The 22,008-nt window shown below is 42.5% G+C and overlaps 1 protein-coding gene across 6 annotated transcripts in view; it reads right to left on the bottom strand.

The window, feature by feature from the left end:
- Positions 1-7,403: 7,403 nt before the first annotated feature.
- The window catches only part of LOC131693945 (rho GTPase-activating protein 68F), a 91,324-nt gene continuing 76,719 nt past the window's right edge, over positions 7,404-22,008 (bottom strand). For all 6 annotated transcript variants that reach the window (XM_058982231.1, XM_058982227.1, XM_058982230.1 and 3 more), the window contains 4 exons: positions 20,483-20,645; positions 9,498-9,652; positions 9,220-9,422; positions 7,404-9,151 (listed from right to left, as the gene is read on the bottom strand). In XM_058982231.1, coding sequence (XP_058838214.1) covers positions 8,637-9,151; positions 9,220-9,422; positions 9,498-9,652; positions 20,483-20,645 — 1,036 coding nt within the window. In that variant the 3' untranslated portion in view covers positions 7,404-8,636. The remainder of the gene's footprint in view (positions 9,152-9,219; positions 9,423-9,497; positions 9,653-20,482; positions 20,646-22,008) is intronic.

Below are 22,008 nucleotides of genomic sequence, written 5' to 3'. Positions count from 1 at the left end.
GTCCCGATTGCGAACTGGCCATCACCCAGGAATCACCCAGGAACACACAATCAGCTTACTGTGGAGAACTTCTTGGTGAACTGCCCGGAATTCGCCAACCTTCGTATCCTCCACCGACTCCCACTCTACATCAGGGACATCCTAGCAAACAATCCAGTGAGCAAAGAAACTCCTTTTTAAGCGATGCGAGGCTACTCGAACGCATCTAGAACACGAACATCGAACGCACTAAACATCTCTTACAGGCGATCTAATTTGTATAATCCCACGGACCCTTCACCTCACTCGGACCGAGTGTAGGGGAGTTAAGCTGCGGCTCACAAACAATCACGACCACCCCCAACATCCATGATAACTAAACACCATGCAAACCATGGGCCCTCCGCCTCACCTTTAGCGGGTGTGAGGGAGGTTTCCCGCGGCCCATTAACACTACTATACCGAGCATCTACCCATCGTGCTGCAATCAATGCGAAAGAAGGACGAAACGCTGCGAACCCACCGGTCTTACGGCCCACATCTGCACCGAACAAGATACGACACAAGCAATAACTAAATGATATACACTTGTTAATGCAAGGTAACATACCTTTTTTTTCTAATGGGCGAATGACCTCATGGTTAAAGCCCAAATAAAAAAAATAACTAACATGAATACCCAGATAGACCGCGACACCGCTACAAATAACAACAGTCGATGCGTGCACTTCGCAGCCTCCCGAGGAATGGTAATCCACAAAGCCACCTAGACAAACAAAACCAAATCGATCTCGTTCTGATCAACAGAAAATTCTCCGACATCACAAATTTTCGCACCTACTACAGTACGAACGTTGATTCGGACCAGTACCTGGTAGCAGCCGCCTAGCGCTCAAAAAAGTCGTGAGAATTCTTGCAGAAAACCCAAATTTATTTTGGATGTGCAACGAATCTGTCAAGTTCATGAAATTTGCTCGTTTTCGCGAAACCGTTTCTCTGCTTGGATGTTTTATTGAGATAGCAGAGAAAACGGATGACGTCTGTACTGAGCTAAAGGCCGAGTTATCCGAAAACACTCAGCGAATTTCGTGCCTCGCTAGAAAAGTCTCAACCGCTACTCCAGTCCGGCCAAATGATGGCCCTGATCCGAGCAATACTCTTGTTGGCGGTCGAGAGCCAGTCGACAATAGCAACATTGTTTCGGTTCCACCACCTACGCCGTTGCTCTGGTTGTACCTTTTCCGTTTTCGTCCCAGCGTTAGCAAATAGACCGTCCAAGGCAAAACGAAATCGTAACCAGGGGATAAAGGTTATTCCGATTGTTAAAAAGGCCATCGACGTCAGTACTTTAAACTTCATATCCTTCAAATTTAGAGTTCACCCAAAGTACCGTGATGCAGCAGCCCTTAACTCCGACACATGGCTGCAAGGCATCTTGTTCAGGAAATTTAAAGATAGCCGTACCCAGAACATTTGGTGCCCGTCGACTGATTTGCCTTCGCCTCCAGAAGAAGCATGGACTCCGCTAATTCAACGGTCCTGCCGAGGATTCCGCAACGATTGGCAATGCCACTACACCAAGCTACACCGCCATAGTGGAGGAGCGTCGATGCTGAGCGCATACTGGGACGCAACACAGTTGGTACTATGGAAGCCCTCGATCCCCCCGTAACATTCAAGACCTTTCCGCCAGCATTTACCAATCGTTCCGGTCCTGTGTGTGAGGCTGAAGAATGGGTCTTCCAAACCACCATTCACGGCAAGTATTATACAAATTGTAACGATACTACGGCTGAACCGTTTCACTATTCTAGTTCATCGTCTGACTCGCCGTAATCTACTACCGTTCCGATCCTGCTGTACACATCATGCCATCGGGGTTCAATGCATACTGGGACGCACCGCAGTTGGCATTATGGAAGCCTTCGTCCCCTCTCCCCACAGTCGAGCCCTCGCAACTAGTAATCTTCCCTGTCGTCCCGGTCCTATGAGTGGAATGGGTGAAAGGGTCTTCTAACCCGCCTCAAATGACAAGTACAGTTAAGATTCGATTTCATCAGCTGTATATGAAAATTGATAGTTGGTAGTTTGATGGGCTCTAGCAGACGAACTAAGTTGAATTCGAATAAATCCTTCTTGAGCATATTTTTCTTATTTTAAAGATCCGAAAAATGCAAAAAAAAAATTATATTTTGCGCCTTAAGGGAAGTTTAAGCTAATCAGGAAAGGTTATGAGGTTATATCTAGGGACCAAAGAAAAATATTTTAAGAGCTTCGGTTTCTTATAAAGAAAAATATATGTCCTGATTTTATCAATGTCCCCGTTTTATCAGCCTAAAATTTACCAAGGGGCTGATAAAAACGGGTCTTCACTGCATCTGCTCCGAATACTTCATGTGCTGATGTATTCTCCACTTCAAGTAATTTTCCTTTAGCCCAAACATTTTGCGACTAGGCGTCAAAACGGCTACACTCTCTGCTGAATCTGATCCGCCCTCCAACAACATCGAAAGTTACTACCAGAATGTTGGTGGCGTAAATTCATTAACGGACAGCCATTGGCTCGCGACCACGTGCTGCTGGTATGACGTATTCGCATTAACCGAGACCTGGCTCGACAACCGCACTCTGTCTCGCCAGGTGTTTGGTTTAACATTATCGAAGTCTACCGTTGCGACCGCAACACCCTCAACAGCACCGACACTAAAGAAATTTGCCAACTGTTCCCCGATAAATTTACAATTATTTCTTCCGACGAGCGTCTTCCACCATAACAAGTCACTACCGTCGCCAAATCACTCCTGTACATAAATAATACAAATCTTCATATTCTGAATGTGGGAAGTCGACCAACTTTTGCGAGGTCTGGGAGAAAGGAGGTGTTAGACATAACGCTTTGTCACGAAAGAATTTTGTATGGGCTGGGAAATTGTCAGGGTCCAAATGAAACTGTACTGTCTGTATCCAATCATAAATATATATATTTTTCGATCATCATGATATCACCCTCACCCTCCCTCCCTCAATGTGTTTACGTATCGTAATCCTAAGTCTACAAACTGGGACCTGTTTTTGGAAAACTTGGCAACTAAAATTTATGGATATTTTCCAACAATTAGTCAACTAGATGGCTTGGATAAAGTCGTGGATACAACAAACTCATTCATAGTAGCATTATACGAAGAAGCTTGTTCACTTCGTACTGTTAAATCGAATAGAGGAACCCCTTGGTGGAGAGCTGAGCTTGAAAGGATGAAGAAGGATATGAGAAGGGCGTGGAATCGGCGTCATCGTGATGACTCCAGCTAGTAGTGCATATAAGAAATGCCTTAGATCCCTTGCGGGATGGCTACCAAAACCTATGCTCTAATATCTCTAGTCTGAACGAGGCTAGCAGTTCAAATAAAATTCTCTCTAAATCAATGAACTCTTTAAAAACCGGATATGATGTTTATGTGACGGACGAAAAAGATGTCTCTTCGACGCACACTTTCCAGGTTGTATCGATCCAGATCTGAACAATGTCCACATATCTCATTCTGGTGATTTTATTTCCTAAATTTTTCGAATCTCCATCGCGGCATGCTGACCAGCGCTTTAACCGGCAACTGCAAGCTCAACTATCACATGACAACTATTCAACGCGCTGAGTCTTTTTCATGTGATCTATGTGATTCCAACTACGGAACCTGGACTGATCCTATAGAAGACACGCAATTCGAGAAATGATTGACGTGGCTGACCGTGTGTCCGAATGTGCGCTTTGTGGAAGTTCCGAGATGTTATCGAACGTCAACGACCGTAAAGGATGAGGTTGAACTACACACATTTGTGGACGCGAGTAAGAATGGTTTCGCGGCGATCGTTTATCCCCGATTTCGCGAGGGGCTCGTGATTGGAAGTTCATCGGTAGAAGCGAAAACAAGAGTGGCATCATTGAAATTCTTGTCCATTCCGAAGTCCAAACTGCAAGCAGCCCTACTCGGTGTCCGATTGGTGGATACGATAACGGCATCACTGTCCATCACGGTTGGCAAGCGGTACTTCTGGATAGATTCCAAGAACGTGTTATGGTGGCTGAGATCCGAACACCGGCAATATAGCCCATTCGTTGCGTTTCACGTCAGTGAGATTTTAGAGTCGACTGAAGTTGGCGAGTGGCGTTGGATCTCGACGAAGCAGACCGTCGCCTATGAAGTGACGAAGTGAACAGGGGCCCTATTCTCACAGTCACGTCACCTAGTGACTAGAAGGAAATGTTCCTCTAGTCACTAAGTGCCGTGACTGTGAGAATAGAGCCCCAGGTGTTCCAAATCTATCGCCGGACAGTCGCTAGTTACATGGACCAGCAGTTCTTGGACAAAATGAACATATCTGGCTTGTGTTTCCTACCTTCGGTAAACCGACGACGACGAAGCTTAATCCACATTTGGACCGCTGATGTAATAAGAGCTGGCTAAAGCGGAGAACTATTTGTTCCGTCAAGCGTAGTTGGAAATCTAGATTGACGAGTGGACGAAGATAATGAAGAGCAATCCACTGTTTCGTTGCGCCTTTCTAGGCGAGAATAGAGTTGCGCGTGTCCACGGTCAAATTAAAACCTGTACGGTTTTCGCCGATCCCATTGCTGTTGAACCCATCATTCTTCCTCGTAACCATCGCACCACACAGCTGATCATTGCCGACATTCACGAACGCTTCAACCAGCAAAACCACTCCACAATTATCAACGAGGTTGTACAACACTACCGTATTCCACGGTTAAAAACCACCTCCCATGCGGTCCGGAAAGAGTGTCAGCGGTGCAGAAACGATCGAGCCAAACCGCATCCTCCAGCGATGGCTGATCTTCCACGTTCTCGTCTGGCCGCCTGTTCTCGCCACTTGCCTGAACACTCGCGCCATCCACCTGCAAATCGCTCACACACTGACTACCGACTCTTGCGTGATGGCTATTCGAAATGTCAAGGGCGCGCCGTCTGCCATCTACAGCGATCGCGGAACTAACTTCCAAGCTATAAGCAAGGTGCTCAAGCAGGCGATCGAGCAGCTCGATTTTGGAAAACTGCTTAGCGAGTTTACCTCCAGTCGCATCCAGTGGACCTTTAATCCACCGGGCTCACCCCAAATATGGGAGAAGCATGGGAAACTTTGATCCGTAGCGTGAAGCTGAACTTGACCAAGCTGCAACCCAACAGACTCCGCACCGACGAAGTACTGCAAACCGCGATGATCGAGGTGGAACATATTGTCAACTCATGACCACTGTCGGACATTCCTGTTGATGACGACGAATCCCCCATGTTAACACCTAATTATTTCATTTTAGAATCAGCTAATGGTTTGAGGTTTCCGTTCGATGACAGCCCTGGGTACAGTAAGAACTGCTGACCTCAATCACAACATATAGCAGACCTATTTTGGAAGCTATGGGTACGTCTCTATCTGCCCACGATAACCTGAAGAACCAAGTGGTTCACTCCGGTGAAGCCGATCACTATTGGGCACATTGTCGTCGTCGTATAGATCCAAAGTTTGACCGAAACTGTTTTTTTTTTCAAGGGTAGGGTCATCGCAAAGCAACGTCGCGCTACAGGAAAGTACGAGCATCTAGCGATATCGCTAGCGGATTATCAGCAGCAAAGTGGAAGACGATCGGGGTGCTAACAGAGAGTGTGAAGTTTATTCCTAGTGATCATAAACACATACTTATGTGGTTTTCGTTTGAGGGGAAACTGAGTCAGTTCCTAACCCCAACTGCTGTCAAAATGTATGAACTGACAGCAGTTGGGGTTAGAACCTGACTCAGTTTCAGGTTCAAGCGAAATCGCCATTACAATTAGTGCAATTGCTGTTAATGGCTAGACTTATAACTGGTGCAATATAAATCGAACTTATTCCTAGTGACCGTAAACCAAAACTTACAAATAGTGCGCCTAAGTCCGACTTACGGCAGTAAGCAGTGTTGCCGGATAATTTAGTGCGAATTAGATCACTAAAAGTAAGTGGAAAATTGAAATTGCTCGAACTTATATCTGAGACTAGGCCGATTTTAGGTATTTTATATTTTACATCTACATCGGGATACATTATTGAATTTGGATCTAAGTTTTTACTGTTTTCGCAACACCAATGATGTACGCGAGGCTACTCGGTACCTTAGAAACTGGAAGCGTCTAAACCAGATGGTGACCAAAGCTATCGGTACAAGCTGCTGATCGTGGTATACTCCTGATTTTATGATTCAGCACTGGGTGATCCACGCATATTACTGACTTTAATCCACCGTGGTATCACAATTCTCCTCATCAACGATAGCAACACGTCCAATACATCAAAGTACCAGATTATCAACTCCTTCATCACCACATACGTGTAGGCATATCGCGAGTAGAATAATATTCTGACAGAGGATGCTCGATACCACACTCGTTCTTCATTAAGGTATTGAATATGTATGTATGAAATAGAACATGTGGTCACAAGGTCCATGCGGCAGATGATGAAAAGGTAGACAAGTGGGGAAGACGTTTTGTTGTCTAGAACGCTCCGCAACGCTCATTCGAGATAGGAACAAAACGAAACAAGACGTTGCGCTCTCATAGTTGGTATGAAATCTGCCCGTGGGTCCATCGTGTACATACGTTGTGAAGGGGAGCATGGTGATGGTCGTCTGGGACATTGTACTTACAGGGAAGGAAAGTAGGGTCTAAAACAACCATCCAAACTACTTGTGATATTACAGTATCAAGAGATTGTTCGTGGGGGACATGATCCGAGAACTAGTAGATGCCTCAAACTTGGAATCGATGGCAAGAATAGAATCATGGACCCTATTCCCACAGTCACGTCACCTAGTGGCTAGAACAAAATTTTTTTCTAGTCACTAGGTGACTTGTCAGTGATAATAGGGCCCATTATTGAATCAAATTCGATAGATGGATCGTCCTGGAGAAAAAGCGGCATCAATAACTTGTTGCGCTGTGTCGTCGGTGCCCAAAATTACAGTAAATTGCTACACACGATATTAGTCCTAACCTGGGAGTCCTAACGGCTTAGATTTCAACTGATGTTTGGTGTTTTGTCACCGTCTAGAAAAGTCGCTTCTATATTTCTGTCGTCGAATTGAAAGTAAAGGTTTCTTAGCGCTAGTGTCTTGTGATTCCAAATTGTCCGATTTATACCGATAAATTACCAGAGAACGGTTTATTAGTGATAATTGTTCCTTTTAGCATATCACGGTCGATTAGGTAACTAGTAATATTGAAAATGTCATCGCTGCATCGTTGACGTCGTTCGTTCCGAGACGCCGCATTCTAATTCAAAAACAATCCACGAAAAACGCTAAGAACCAAGAACAAAAAATAAGTATCACTGTTAGGATGAAAGGAAGGGTGTCATCACCAAAGCAAAAAAAAACTGTGTATCTTTCATACATGAATCATTCGACGTTTTCTATTGTTTCAGTAAAATCTCTGTACATGTTTTCTGGGTGACATTACAGCGCTCTTGTTTCCATAGACTTTAACGGATACTTATAATTTGTCACAGACGTGAAATTCGTGCCAGCATATTGCATTCGTCTAGAATCGATTTTGCTTCACTCATATATCGTCGTCGATTTTCTGTAGTTCCACTAAGTAGGTATATATTCAGTGCTCTCAAGTTTTATTTTGTTGTTGAGTTACTCCAATTAAAATTGATATTGGACTAGAAGCGGAAAATTCCAAGATATAATGGGTTTTTAATTCTGACTATGGACTCCCTATCTTCGGCGGAATAGTATACTGTTAAAATTTTTAAAATGTTATCGTAGTCCAATCGTTTCGCGTTTTTTTTTATTTTCTAAGAGAGCTAATGGTCTAAAAATTGATATTTTCTCCAGACTGTCTGTTATTGTTTCGATTCAATTCTTGAGAGGAGGATGAGATTGACTGACGTGATAGTTGAATGTAAACTTTCCATATCTGCGTGTCTATCACATATGCGAAAAATGCGCTGAATATATCTACATTTTCTCATCGTATGAGCTTAATATTAATATTAGAGAAAAAAAACATCAATTGCACAATGAAATGCATATGCGACAGACACACGGGTATTGGTAGTAGTCTGTACGTAATCCATTTGGCACACCAGGAACTCTGTGTCGGGACAGAAAATGGTAATGCCTGAGATTTTCTGGTGACGGATTCTACATCATTTAGTGTGGTTCGTTTGAATTATACACCCATTCTTTGGTTTTGAACCGCTTGCCGTGATTTCAAACGGTTGCTGTTTATATAAATTATTCAAAACATTCTCAACAAGTTACTGTAATAATGACTATTATTGTTTACCTTACGATTATTAATTACACTGCTTAAAAATCTCATTCTCGCACATATCTACAGACACATCGGCTAAAAAACTGGTCACTGTTCTTATCACTATAACACGAAAGAATGTTTTGTTTTAGTAACACAAGTAGCCATTTCTATTTCAAGAGGTAAACTTTATTAAACCTAAATCTTACATAGAAACAAACAACTTGTGTGTCTTCGGTTAGTTCGTTCATTAAAAAATCATACACCCAGGAACGGACCAGCACAAATGCACCTCACATGCCCCCTACGGTAAAAACAAATAAAAAAGAACTAAACTTATATCAACCGCTGTTAATCATAGCCTCCATCTTTTTTGTTAATATCCACAAAGTATATATCATCCTGATGCTGCAGCACATAATCGATAAAGGCATTAATCGGGCCAATCTCGTCCAGCGACATCTGCGCTTGCTTGGGCCACACTAGATTGGGACCGAACACGATCGCCAGATTCGACGACGTCATCTTGTTGAAATCTTTCCGCTCCATAATCTTCCCCAGAAACTCGACAATGTATTTGAACAGTTCGTAGTTTTCCTCGGGTAGCTTCTCCCGTAGGATCTGCTTCACGTTCCGGGATCGTTGCTCTTCGGTTGTCCACTCGGTAAACTGGACGATATCTTCGTACAGTTCGTAGGTAAGTAGGGGTTCTTCCAGCTCGCGTAGGAAGGTTTTCAGAAGCGCAGCTGCCACGTGGGTGTCCTCGTTTGATAGGTTTACCTCTTCGCCTTGGTTGATCTTTTCGCGCAGTTCTTTTATTCGGGTGTAGTTGCCGGATCTTCGGAAGATTCCCTCGGTGTCGATCACTGCAAATGTGTAAATATTCGGAATGGTTGAAGATCTAATCGAAATGAAGTAGAAGCATGCTACCTACCATCTGAAAGGGACAAATGATCGACACATTTGCGTACGATCGGTGGAATGCAGTTGAGGCAGGCACTGTTCTCGATGATGAACTTGAGCGAAACACCGAACTGGTTCGTCTTCGGGATGTGTTCCATCGAGCGGCTGCTCTTTAGACTAGTTTTGCTGCCCCGCAGCGTGTAGCGAGTGGTGTTGTTAATTTTCTCATCGAATCTGCAGGGGTGGCGGGAAAATTTGGAAGGTTAATCACTAGTCGTGAGGGGTTTGGGTTTCTGAGGGGTAACTTACTCTCGCACAGTGTCCGGCACTTTGAGCGCTTGTAAACCTAATGACTGCTTCAGCTCATCCAGGCTGGATGTGTAGATGAGCTTACTCTTAAATTTTTCGCTGATGACCGGTCTGAAGAAAAACCACACCATTTTGATGAAGGTTGTTGGATGTACCTGGAGTTGCAATGAAGGTTAATGGTATAGTCATTAGAAGAGTTCAGTGGAGAAATGCAATTGAATCTTAGAAGCGTTTTATTGGACTAATTGTATATATTCAACCGTAACCGTAAATTTTAATGGTTGTCTAAAAATACGTATAAGGATCTAAGGGTGTAATAGCCAAGTATATTCCCTGACACAGATAAAAAATGTAGCAGAAAGCTGAATGAAACGGTAAACCAGAGAATCCTCTTAAAATCTATCAATCATATCAAAGCCTCTTTATAACAGCGTCTCACAGAGACCTACATGAATGGAGCCTTATGGCTAAAAAGTCAGAAACTAACCATTGTTTTTGGTACTCGTGTATTCCTTCGGAAATTGTAAACAATGTTTTGCATCTCACAGAAAAAAAAATATTAAGACGGTCTACGATTCCATACTTCACGACGGAATATAGGGAAGAGTCTCATTAGTCAAGATGTTACACTGTTACGATGAAAACTCGCCTTACAGTCCTTGCTTCATTCCTAACAAGCAGTAACACAAAAAATCTGGTTTGGAAAATGTAAAATACGCGCGTTTGAGCGAAACAAAAAGTCTTGTACAACGGACCCTTATTCATCCTACCATTTGAACTCAATGCGTTGAATAGAGATAGCAAACACTGCTCTAACTAATGTATTGAAAGGAGTGGGATGAATACAGAAGCTAAGATGAATTAGGGCACAGTTACCCTAGCACTTCAAGTTTTAATCAAATGTTTAATAATTTTCAAAAAAATATTTGATTTTCATGACAGGTGATGCTCGTTGTACAAAGATAGCTTCTTTGTCAGAGGGCTGGTACCATTCGTTGTACGACAGGATCTCAGCAGGCTGTGGCATGCGGTAAAAATGAAAACGAATAAACGCCATTATTTTGTGCTACAATTTGAAACAATTTGCATTTGAAATAAAGACAGCAAAGCACATCATATAAAAAGTATTGGAGAAAATAGGCGTTGGCGCTTGGGAAGGTGCGCGAAAGGGACACCGGTGTGAACACCTTGTACCAAAGCTAAACTTGGCAAGGTGCAGTACATTTTTCAGGACAGCCTCCAACAACTACAGCAGCCGAAAATACCAAGTCTAGTTATGGTAATCGACGCACACAGCTTTTTATTGGCAACAACGTGCGTAACCAGTGCTCGCCACGGTATAGTATGGAAGTTTTTAAACCTGTGTGAAAATTCTACCAAACCATAAAGCGACCAAGGTGATGCTATCACGACAACTTCGAAAATTTTCAAAATTAAGCTTGACGCTGCGTCAATTGCGAATCATTCTTTTGCGCACAAGTACTGTCATAAATAGGGAAACTTGAATACATTTCGCTCAAAAACTGGTGGAGTTGCCTTAAAGTGGCCATCAGTAATGCAACGGAGATCGATCAAGAGTTTCTGGAAGGAAATCACCTAACTGATTCGACGACGCGTGGCAATTAGTACTGAACGCGTCGCATTAGAGGAAGTATTTTAAAGGAAGAGCGTGAGTTGTTGTTGATAGAAGGATCACTACCATGAGCAACTGAATGGCAGACAGACGAATATGTTGGTGCTGCATTTAAATCCCAGCAGAACATTTTGCCCTGGATGTTTGAGAATTGTGATGATCTCTTCGAGGATTCACAACTTTGTTCCATCATGAAAGTGGATGACAGAAAGCCAACCACTGATATCATTTGCGGAGGTAATACACACCTAACAGACTGAAATACAACAGTGGCTCAGATCCACTCCATGCTCCGACATCGATAATCAAGTGTTCGACCCCAATTGAGCTTCACCGAGCAGCCAGACGACCTCGTGGCTTTGTCTTGCCTCATAAAGCATCGGAGTTCTAGTCTAGTTCAAAACAGATATTCGTTTTGTGAAGTCGGCGAACAAATGTTGGTTCTTCTTGTCTCGCATACTACCAGATGTAATCAACGATGAAATTATCGCAATGGTATCTTTTACGGTCGCGATTGTCGGTGACCGAGATACATGTCTGACAAATAAAACACGCGACGTAATGTATATAATAACGAATTAAAATTTATTAAAAATTAAAGACCAACCGCATTGCACGCGGTCTCGTACTAACTGACAGGTTATGTGTTTCCGCTGTTCTAGCATCGACGGGTGACAGCTGCACTGCCACCAGTGAGCTCAGCGGTAGTGTTGGTGAGTAGTTGGTAGGGATGTCCATTTCTCCCCAACAGTATCCGTTAATTTTGAAAGGGCCCACAAATCTGGGGACATCAGCAACGTGACCCACGTCTCCTTTAAGGTCGGTCTGGAGTCTTCCTTGGAAGTGATTGCACTAGACTCATAGACTTGGTCTGAAAGAATCTTCCGTGAATTCGGGGAATACTTTGCTCCAAAATAGAAACCTCTTCTATTAGACCAACACCTGTAGCACCGAAATGAGTACCAACACAATAGACGGGGCGTCGAGGACATAAAAAAGGAAGATGGGACTAGCGTAGTTGATAAATCAATTGCCTTGTACGCAGCTCACCTGGGATCGATTCCCAACCCCGCACATAGGGTTAGAGATTTTTCCAAAGAGATTTCTCTAATTCGAAAAGAGGCGAATGGCCCTAAGGTTTAAAACGTCTATAATAAAAAAAACAGAAAAAACATCAAAAATGCAGCCCCTGTTGACGATGGTACTACCTGAGCATATCATATAAATGTGAGAGAAATGAAGACGACACTAGAGGACATATTTTTAGCATCATTGCAGTGCGACTATGATCTTATCAGGGTAATGGAGAGTTTCTACGACATTTTTCGGTGTGATAGAAGTGCTTGGAATACTAAAAAATCTAGCTTTGATGGTATGCTGAAAGCTGTTGCCGACCGACAGGTCAGTAGCACACAGTGGTAGGAGGCTAGAACAGGTTTATTCCGCCGTCAATATTCAAGGTATTCGAATCATGATATGCGTTATCTATATTCCTTAACCCTCCGGCACTCACGCCAAATTTTGTAACACGAGCACTCGCGTGTTGTACTTTGTACAACACAGATAGTCTTTAGAATACTTCGAGAATTTGGAGCACTACTCTCTTCTGCAAACTTGGGCAGTAGATAATGGCCTTTCGGATGGGCGAATTAACATGATGGAATTCTACCGCCAGGCGGCGCTAGTGAGCATTAATTTTTTTGGATCTACTGTATCTAAAGTGTCAGATTTTTCAGCAGATATGTGTCTTCGGCAATGTTGTTCTGGTGATCAAAGCCTACGAGGTGGTATGCGAAATAGTTTGATATTCTGCTACTACGTGGCGCTAGCGGCCATACCATTTTTGGCCTACTGCATCTCGAATTCCTGATTTGTTAGCAGGACGGTATCTTCGATATAGTTACACAAGAGATAAACACCTACAAAGCGAAACACTGAATAGTTTGGGATTCTGCCACTAGGTAGCGCTAGTGAGCATGCATATTCTTGATTTTTGAATCTTGAGATTGCGACTATTTAGAAGTATGATAGTGTAATTCATGTCATAAGTAAGCTATACTATTTTCGAATCAAATCAGTACGTTGAAGAAATTGAAGAACAATTGCGCTTGTTTAGCATTGTTCTGTACTTAGGAAGGTTGTGTCATTATTTCTGTGCCAGCCCCTTTTACAGATTACCATCGTGAGTGGTTGATTGGTGTTACAGAAATGGTACACATGAGTTTTTCGACTTCCAAATCTTAATTTCTTTGCGTACATATTCCAAAATTATAAATGAACCAATTAGTTTATTTGAGTTAGAGGAACGTCATCTGACAATTTAGTGAACTTATTTTCGGAATATCATCGATTTATTCTTTCCTTTGGTGATATTCACCATTTTTGGTTTTAGTTCGAAGAAAAAATAGAACAATGACCTTCCAAAGAGACAGGAAACTGAGATACAGTGGGTCGAAAAAATTACATGCTCAAGTTCACTAGCGCCTCCTAGTGGAAGTATCCTATATTATTCGATGTACAACCTTGAAGGTTTTAATCTCGTGATCAACTTTGCCGAATGCACTTACTCGCTAAAAAATCAGGAAATTGAGATACTTTAGGTTGAACAACTGACAAGCTCACTAGCGCCGCTTAACGGTAGTTTTCTGAAGCAGCCATTACACCACCTCATAGGTTTTGATCTGCTTAGCAACTTCGCCAAAGATACTGACTTTCTAAAAAATCTAGATCATGAGATATAGTAAGCTGAAAAAATAACATGCTCACTGGCGTCACCTAGCGGCAGAATTTTATATCAAACTATTTTATCTTCCACTGACTAGCTCTTGATCTTCTAAACAAGTTTGCCGAAGGAAGTAACCCTCCACATGATCGAGATCACGAGATATGTTGAACAGAATATTGTTTGGTCGAACCTCCCACATCGCGCGTTCTATTGGTCTTGTTTCATCAAACAATTTCAGATTGTATTGTTGCACTTGAGGTATATCAGTGCACAAAAATGAGTATATCTTCTCTAAAACATGATTTCTGAGGAATACATAGTGGTTTGGCTTTGATAAATGTCTTAGCAACTAAATGATAACGAAAAATCCCAAAGTGTAGTACAAAGTACAACAGCGCGAATGCTCGAGGGTTAACTTAGACCACACCCTCGATTTGGTTACAGCGCATACTTTTGCAAATCAGCGATGTGCAAACAAAGGAAAGTTAGAGCAGCAGTGGCCTCTCGTTATATCGTTCTATGCTTTTTTCGTTTTCGATTTTTTCCCCTTCTCTGTTCAACCTTAACTCACCACAAGCAATACATTAGTGATGACCAACATGGTTTCATGCCTGGGCGCTCGACCACTACGATTTGGGCACGTCTAACTTCATACGTCATTGGGAGCATAGCAGAATGATATGAAAGGAATGTTATTTACACTGATCTATGGGTAGTATCCGATAAGATTAACCACGATATAGCTGTTGTAAAGTTGCAAACTAGGGCTGCATGGTTGATTCCTTAAATGGCCCGTCTTATCGAGCGGTAGATGCGTGCCCCCATAGACGCTTTCCAGTGAGATAATTTTAATGCTACTTCCAGTATTCCACAGGGGAGTCACCTTGGTCCGATAATTTTATAATTGTTTCATAACGATGTGAACCATGTTTCGAAAGGACATAGGCCTATCATTTGCGGATGGCCTGATCGTTTATTCACAGATTCGTTCAATTACTGGTGCTCATTCTTCTTGAACTAGATAGTTTCGCAGCTTGATGCATTTTAATTCGAATGATCGTTAACCCCAGTAAATGCTTAGTGACTTCCTTCACAAGAAAAAAACTTTAAACGCAACTTGGAGGAATCGAACGTGCCGCCAGTGTTAAAAATCGATCGCACTAGCTGCGTTAAAGATCATGGAGTCATTGTTAGTAAAGCATGACAACCGCTGGGTCGCATCATGCGTATAGCTGAAGTCTTCACTGACGTATTGTGCAGTCGCTGTACTGCGTATTGGTGTGCTCAACTGTTGAGTTCAATTTTGCAGTTTGGTGTTCTATTTACATAAATGGTTCGGAATGAATCGAGTCCATTCAATGGCGGTTTATTGGATATTGTTTATATTCCTTATTGGTTTGAACAGGTAAATCGTATGGTATGTATTTAAAAGTTATTTTAATGATTTTTGTATGTAAATGTTATGTTATTGTATGAATAATTGAAGCACAATTAAATGGCTAACGTCCAAAAGGAGCTAACCCACATTTTGCATTTTTTACTGGAGATGGAAAAATCAATTAACGAGGTATATTTCGTAATTCGGGGGTGGGGGTACCTAGCGTCCAAAAGGGGTCAAAATCTCGTGTCAAATTCACCTCGACAACCAAACTGACAATGATTAAAGATGTGAGCACGTCTCCTTTAAAAAGATTTAGACGTTTGTCAGCTCGTTCAACTGGCGAATCAAATTCGTTAGTTGGACAGGGGATGTAGCCCAACCAACGAATATATGCCGATGGTCTGAAGATCTATGAGGTGGTTTGCTCTGTGGAAGACCGCATTCAGCTCTGCTCGATCCAGCTTTGAATAGACTAGCCGTCGCCATCTCTAAATCAACCGTAATGGCCTTTCATCGTTACATGAAAACTCGATAAAACTCACCTAAGGACTGATAATGTTATAAACATGACACCTTATTGTTGTTGTTTCAGCCATACAACTTGATGAAAAATGATTTATTCATACTCATCGTGTTAACAATTGTGCCTAGCTACGATAACACACCCACACTGCGAAGAGCATGGAGTGGGTGTTGTAGCCAGATGGAATCACAGTGTGACAATGGCAGCTCAGGAAGTACTAAAGCAACATATCATGTGACTGTCACCAGCGAATTCCTCTGTCTGTGGAATGCTTGTTCTCTCCTTTTGGCATGTAATCGAACGGAAGTCGGTTATATGCCAAAACAATGGTGAAGGTAAAGGTAAAGGTGAAAAGTAAATTACTACATGACACAATCCACCAAATAATTCCAATATGGAATAATATTCCAGCGCCGACAAAACGATCCAACTATTTTAGATAAATATGATGGACGCGTGGCGTTTTAGAAATAGCAGTTAACATTTGTTTAGGAAGACGCGTGGTACTTTGATGAAGTGACGAAGCAGGCATTGCTTAGAGCAAACGTAAACATTTGAACTCCTGTCAAATTTTCCCGTGATTTCGTTTAGTTAAAAATTTGGTGGTGAGTCGTACGAATACGAATCGCTATCGGTGATACTGAACGGGCCAAAAACGAATAAACCAACTTATCAGGATGGTTATCAGATCAACGGCTCTACATCTGGAACTCCGCTAGCGAATGACGGATCTCAATAGTAGCACATCCGTAATAACCTACGAACTTGGAACTATTGAGAACCAGAGCTACGGGTCCAACACCCTGGTAAAGGAGGATGGATATGATGATCTAGGTCGCGGTCATCACGTAAAGCAACATAGGTCATAACCCCAAGTCCAAGGCGTGAAGCGACCCGTGCCGAGGGATTAGTGGTCGAGGGGGTGAAAAAGATGCTCGATCGTTAACGGAGACTGTGGGGTACCTGGGCAATCCCCACAGTAAGCGTCCCTTACCACGTTACTGCGGAGCTCTGGCGTGGTGGACCTTTCTTTTTCGCGCAACTCGTGGGAACAATATGAGTGAAATGAACAAAAACAAAAACCAAAAAACGGAGGTGCCCAACCCCTTTGCCAAAGGTGGTTTGGAGAGGTCTCCCACCAGTGGGGGGAAGGGGGGGTAGTTGTGCGACGGGGGCTGCATCCTACAGTACCAGTGACTCCCCAACGGTGGTAGCAAATAGCCCTACCAGCGCGCTGGAAGGGCCACTACCCGCGATGCTTAAAGTTGTGGAGCAACTCGATAGCATCATCGAGTTCGCAAATGCGAAACAAAACATCAGCAAGGATCTGAAACAGAACCTGCTGGTGCTCCGCAAAGCTGACAAGAACAGCAAGACAAGAACAGCAGGCATTCGTCAAAATGGTGGAGGGAAGAGAGAAGGCCGACAAAGGAACCCAGACAGGGGCCTTCCCCAGCCTTCCGAGCTAGGTGGACAGACCCCACGGTGAAGTTCACTTCCATCTGACACAATTCCTATCAGGTCATGGCTGCTTCCGACAGTACCTCCATAGGTTCGGGCACGCGGAGGTCCCCGTCTACCCTGACTGCCCAGGTGTCGACGAAAGTGCCGAGCACATACTGTTCGTATGTCCTCGCTTCGACGTCGAAAGAAGAGCAATGCTTGACGATTGCCTGCAGGCTGCAGAGAATCTGGCGCACCGAGCAACAGACGACGGGCACGACTAACTAGTGATTGGTTAGTTGGAGCGGAAAAGGCGGAGCGCAAAAAAGTGAGTGAATGGTCTGTTCATGCTGAGGCAGGTTTGGCGCAGCGACTGGCAACCGCGTGAGGGGTAAACCCAGCCGCCCCAAAGTAAGGCAGAAGAGCGAGTGTATAGGCGTATATGTGGACTGCCTCATGCCAAGATGGGAGGGTCGTAGCGTAGTATATTGGGACTTAGCTATCGATGCCTCGTGGCGTGGCAGAGGAATGATGAGTGAGCATCCAAGTCAGCCTCACATGGTCTGTTAGAGGTGAACACAAAAGTAAGCCTCATGTGGAGTGTTATAGAGTGAATCAGGGTATGACAGAGTGAGCACTCAAGTAAGCCTCATACAGGATGCATGAACGCGTGAGCGAGAGTGAGTGAGTACATCCATGCCCCCAGAAGTAATACCGAGAGGTAGTCCCTGGGGGGAACAATGGTGTTGCCCAATGGAGATTAGTCGGTATTACCTAGTCATGGTGTCACCATGAGAGCCACTCCAGTACACCCCGTGTGGTAGCTTGGCATCTACTAATTGCACGTGTACTAGGTTAGTGCGTAAATTGCATTCTCCATTGAAAAAAAATCTGGATCTCAGTTTTGCAAAAGGGCCAAGAACTGGACCGACTGCGCTTTGCAGGTTCACCAGCAAATGGAATAGCGTAGTGTTTATTTTTTAAATCAATACATATTTCAACAGACCTCACCAATCATTCAGCGTCACAGCTTGGAATTGAAGAGACACTTTTAACCTGTCACCTTGAGAAGATGAAAAACATTCTCCTCTTACTTTAACCGGATACGAATTGAAAATCTGGACCATCAACCAGCACTTTGCGGAAATTTTGACAACATGTTTAAAAACTGTCAAAAGTGCGTCGTATTGTGAGCATGGACCGAGTAACTATTCCGGTTCGTAGATTAATTCTGCACTAGTGCTGCATGGAGAACTTACCCAAGCGTGAGTATGCAGAAAGTGAGTGGTGTTCAAAGTCTGCGGTGCACAAAATAATAAAAATGTTTGCGAAAAGCTATACTCTTGAGGATTTGTCAAAATACTGTGATGGAGCGACCCCGTGACCAACAAGCCGTGCAGCCGTACGCCTTCAAATAAGATGCTTTCTATTCGTGATATTGCCAAAAAATGGACATTAGCATAGGGACAATGCAAAATATTAAAAAGAGGAACAACATCAAGATCTGCAGGAAACAAAAAGTACCAAAAAGACCAGAAAAAAATCATTTCCTTGAAAAAAACGACCACGTTTACAACATACTCGTCAGAGAACCGTCATTTAATAATACTGCAAGGTGTATCAAGCGCTCTGTTCGTGTGGCAACAAAACTTAATCGTTCTTCACAATGGGCACAGTCAATGGTGAAAAAATTACAGTATCGAATCCAATCGAAAACCACTCTTACAGCATAATGTTCTCGGCTTGTTTTGCCCATATCTAGCATCTGCGCATTATGCGTCGGTTACTTTGGAGTTGCTCAAAAGTCAAAGTGTCGATTTTGTCAAAACAACTGAGTCTTTTCGAAAATATTTTCTTTTTCATTGGATGGCTTGGATAAAATGTCCTTGCCGCCATATCAATGATTCTGTTCTGAGCAAGATCTGACGAAATTACGGGTCTAGATCCAATACTCTGTTTCCACATTCACTATTCGTCGATTATTTCTGTGGCAACTTAGCTTTGCCTTAGAAATAGCCAAGGATTTCATGGATCTCCACTGTCTCAAGTCGCTGTATTGCTAACTCGTGCGCCCAATATTGGAGAATTCGTCTGTTGTCTGGGTTTCCGTCTTTGTCTGGGCTGCAAATGATGTCACATATGGAAACTAAAAATCCAGCGGGTTGGAAAAAGGTGCAATCGACTTGTAATCTACCGTGCCAGGAATCTACTTTTGAATCTTCCAGTGGATCCAAACAGATGGCAGAGGTGTCATTTGTTTGGATCCACAGGAATTCTGTATGGATTTTATATTTTTATTATTTTTTTTCTTTTTTTCTTTGGAAAAGCCCAAAGGGAATATAGACTGACAATGAACGACCGAGTTCTCCTAGTCATCTGTACGGATATAATCAACTAATGAGCAGAATGGTTCATCAGTTTGTATCAGTGAAATCTCTTTATTGATTTTGCCGCATTCACGTCTCAATTCAGAAATAGAATCCGGAGATTGAATATAATTATTGATTAATTTGTCAATTGGAATACAAAGAATAAACAAAGTGATAGTCTACCCCAGTAGGTGTAATGCACGAAAAACAAACTTGTTTGCTTCGCTGATGACGTTGATGTAATCAAATCAGAAGCACGAAGCAGATTGTCTTGCAGATGTTTAAAATTAGATATAATGAGATAAACATTCTCGTTAATATTAATGTTTATTAAGGACCTGCAGACGCTCGGAAAGCGCGTGATAAGAGGCATCAACAGATGTGAGCAGAAGAATGAATTATGAACTGACAGTGATCTTTGGTGAGCTCAGTATCCAGAATGGAGGAAGGACACCTTGCAAGAGTGTCGGACAGTATGCTCACAAAAATCGTGCTCATTTATTTTCTGGGCCCAATGAAATACGACTACTATAATACGGGTTATTGATGACGTTGGAGACATAATACCGAGTTGGGAAAATATTGTCGATCAAATTGAATTACACATAAGAATGTAAAATGTATATGCTGTTAAAATGCTAACACTACATTGATACAGTAAACCCGTTATGATTCTGGTGAAGTTTTTTAAACAAGATGGATTATAATAATACATGCCTCGATCGTTCGAAGATAAACGCAGGCGACCAAATCCCAAAGATTGAATACAATTAGTCCAATAAAATATGCATAGATCAATTATTGCTGTTCTGCTATTGCACTGAAACCTTGTAAAGGTATAATTGGAAAAACAATTACGAGACTGTTGAGCGTTTGAAACACGTGTAAAGCAAAAGATAGACGTTACTTACCACGTATAACTTCTTCAGATTTTTCTTAAAACTTCGATCCAGTTCTTTATATGAGTTCCACAGAAACTGCAGGGACGGTTTGCTATTATCCTTCATGCCTTGGTGAAAGTACGCAATGATGTAATCATTCTGGACAAATTCTTCCATCGATTTGATGATAAAACTGTTAAAATTGAATTGATAAAGAAAACACATGTCACTCGATTTATTAATTTAAAAAGTTTTCAGCGTCTTTCCACACACCTATAATTTGAAAACTATGATGCTACAGAATAATGTCTTCTTAAAAGCAGGTACACTGAATCACAATTTATATTTGGTACGCTTGTTAATCGTATTTATTTCACATCACTCTTATGACTCTTTGAACGTTGCCCCTCCACTCAATACGGATTAAGATTAAGATCTTGTTGGTACCGTGACACGATCAGTTCTGTCGGACCACGGCTGGCGAAATTAGTATCGCGGTGGGAGAGTAAACCAAAATACACACAACAGCATCAACGATGTACAGCCGAATCGACTCGAGCAGGAAAATACGATGCAACAATATGTACAGCACATCGGAAAAAAACGGAAAACCCACACGCACTGCCTCCTGTCCTGATATATGGGCTAGTTGAGTTCAAACGATTCACGCGATCGTTCGAGAGATGCTCATTTTAACAGTAGATAAATAGCTAAAAGTATAACTGCAAATGGGGAGTTGAAAGTGTACATGTTACCCGGCGAGTCACTGGAATAACTCTGGCAATATAAATTTTCCCAGCAATTCAATAAATCTACTAAAAGTAGAAATCCATACAAGTTAAATGAGGCCGATTAATACAAGAACCGACCAACACTTCTCTAGTTGGCTGAATAGATTCGAATTTTTTTCCCCGCAAATATCCTTTAAGCTATACTCTATGATATGAAATCGCAATAATTCTGGAGAACGTTGTTAATAGCTCGTAAGTATAAAGTAGAATCACTCATTGTGACTTGCTTAACTATTAAAACTACCCAAAGTTAGCCAGTGAAGGATAAAAATATACAAGAGGCTTGTCACTATTTTTCAAACATATGTTTCATAACAAATCGAACATTCCTAAGCCACACACACCCCGATCAACGAACGACATTTACACGCCCAACAAGTGATCCTACCCAGGTACTTAAATCTGATCGCCAACGATTTGAATATACATGTGCATATCAACATAAAAGCGGACCAGGAGAGCATAAACGAGAACCAGAAAAGAAAAAAACGTGACGCGCGTGGGAAGATCGTCAGAAACGCACATGTGGTCCGCTACGTCGCGATTCGATTCGTTTCGTTTAGCCCGAAGATCGGAGAGTGCACCCCAAAAACATTGATTATCACACCCGTTTTATTTTAATGTGATTACGCAAGTGAGTGAGACAGGGATGCGAACGGATCAGTACAACGAACGGGAAAAGTTCGCGGCAAGGGGCCACGGCTTAATTACTCTCCTTGCTGACAGACTTACTGTAGTGGCTTCAGCGCAGGCAAGTGTTTACTT

This window comes from Topomyia yanbarensis, chromosome 3 (genome assembly GCF_030247195.1).
Source record: "Topomyia yanbarensis strain Yona2022 chromosome 3, ASM3024719v1, whole genome shotgun sequence".
NCBI lineage: Eukaryota > Metazoa > Arthropoda > Insecta > Diptera > Culicidae > Topomyia > Topomyia yanbarensis.
The sequence above is the reverse complement of the archived record's forward strand: the minus strand, read 5'-3'. Positions and strand labels throughout refer to the sequence as shown.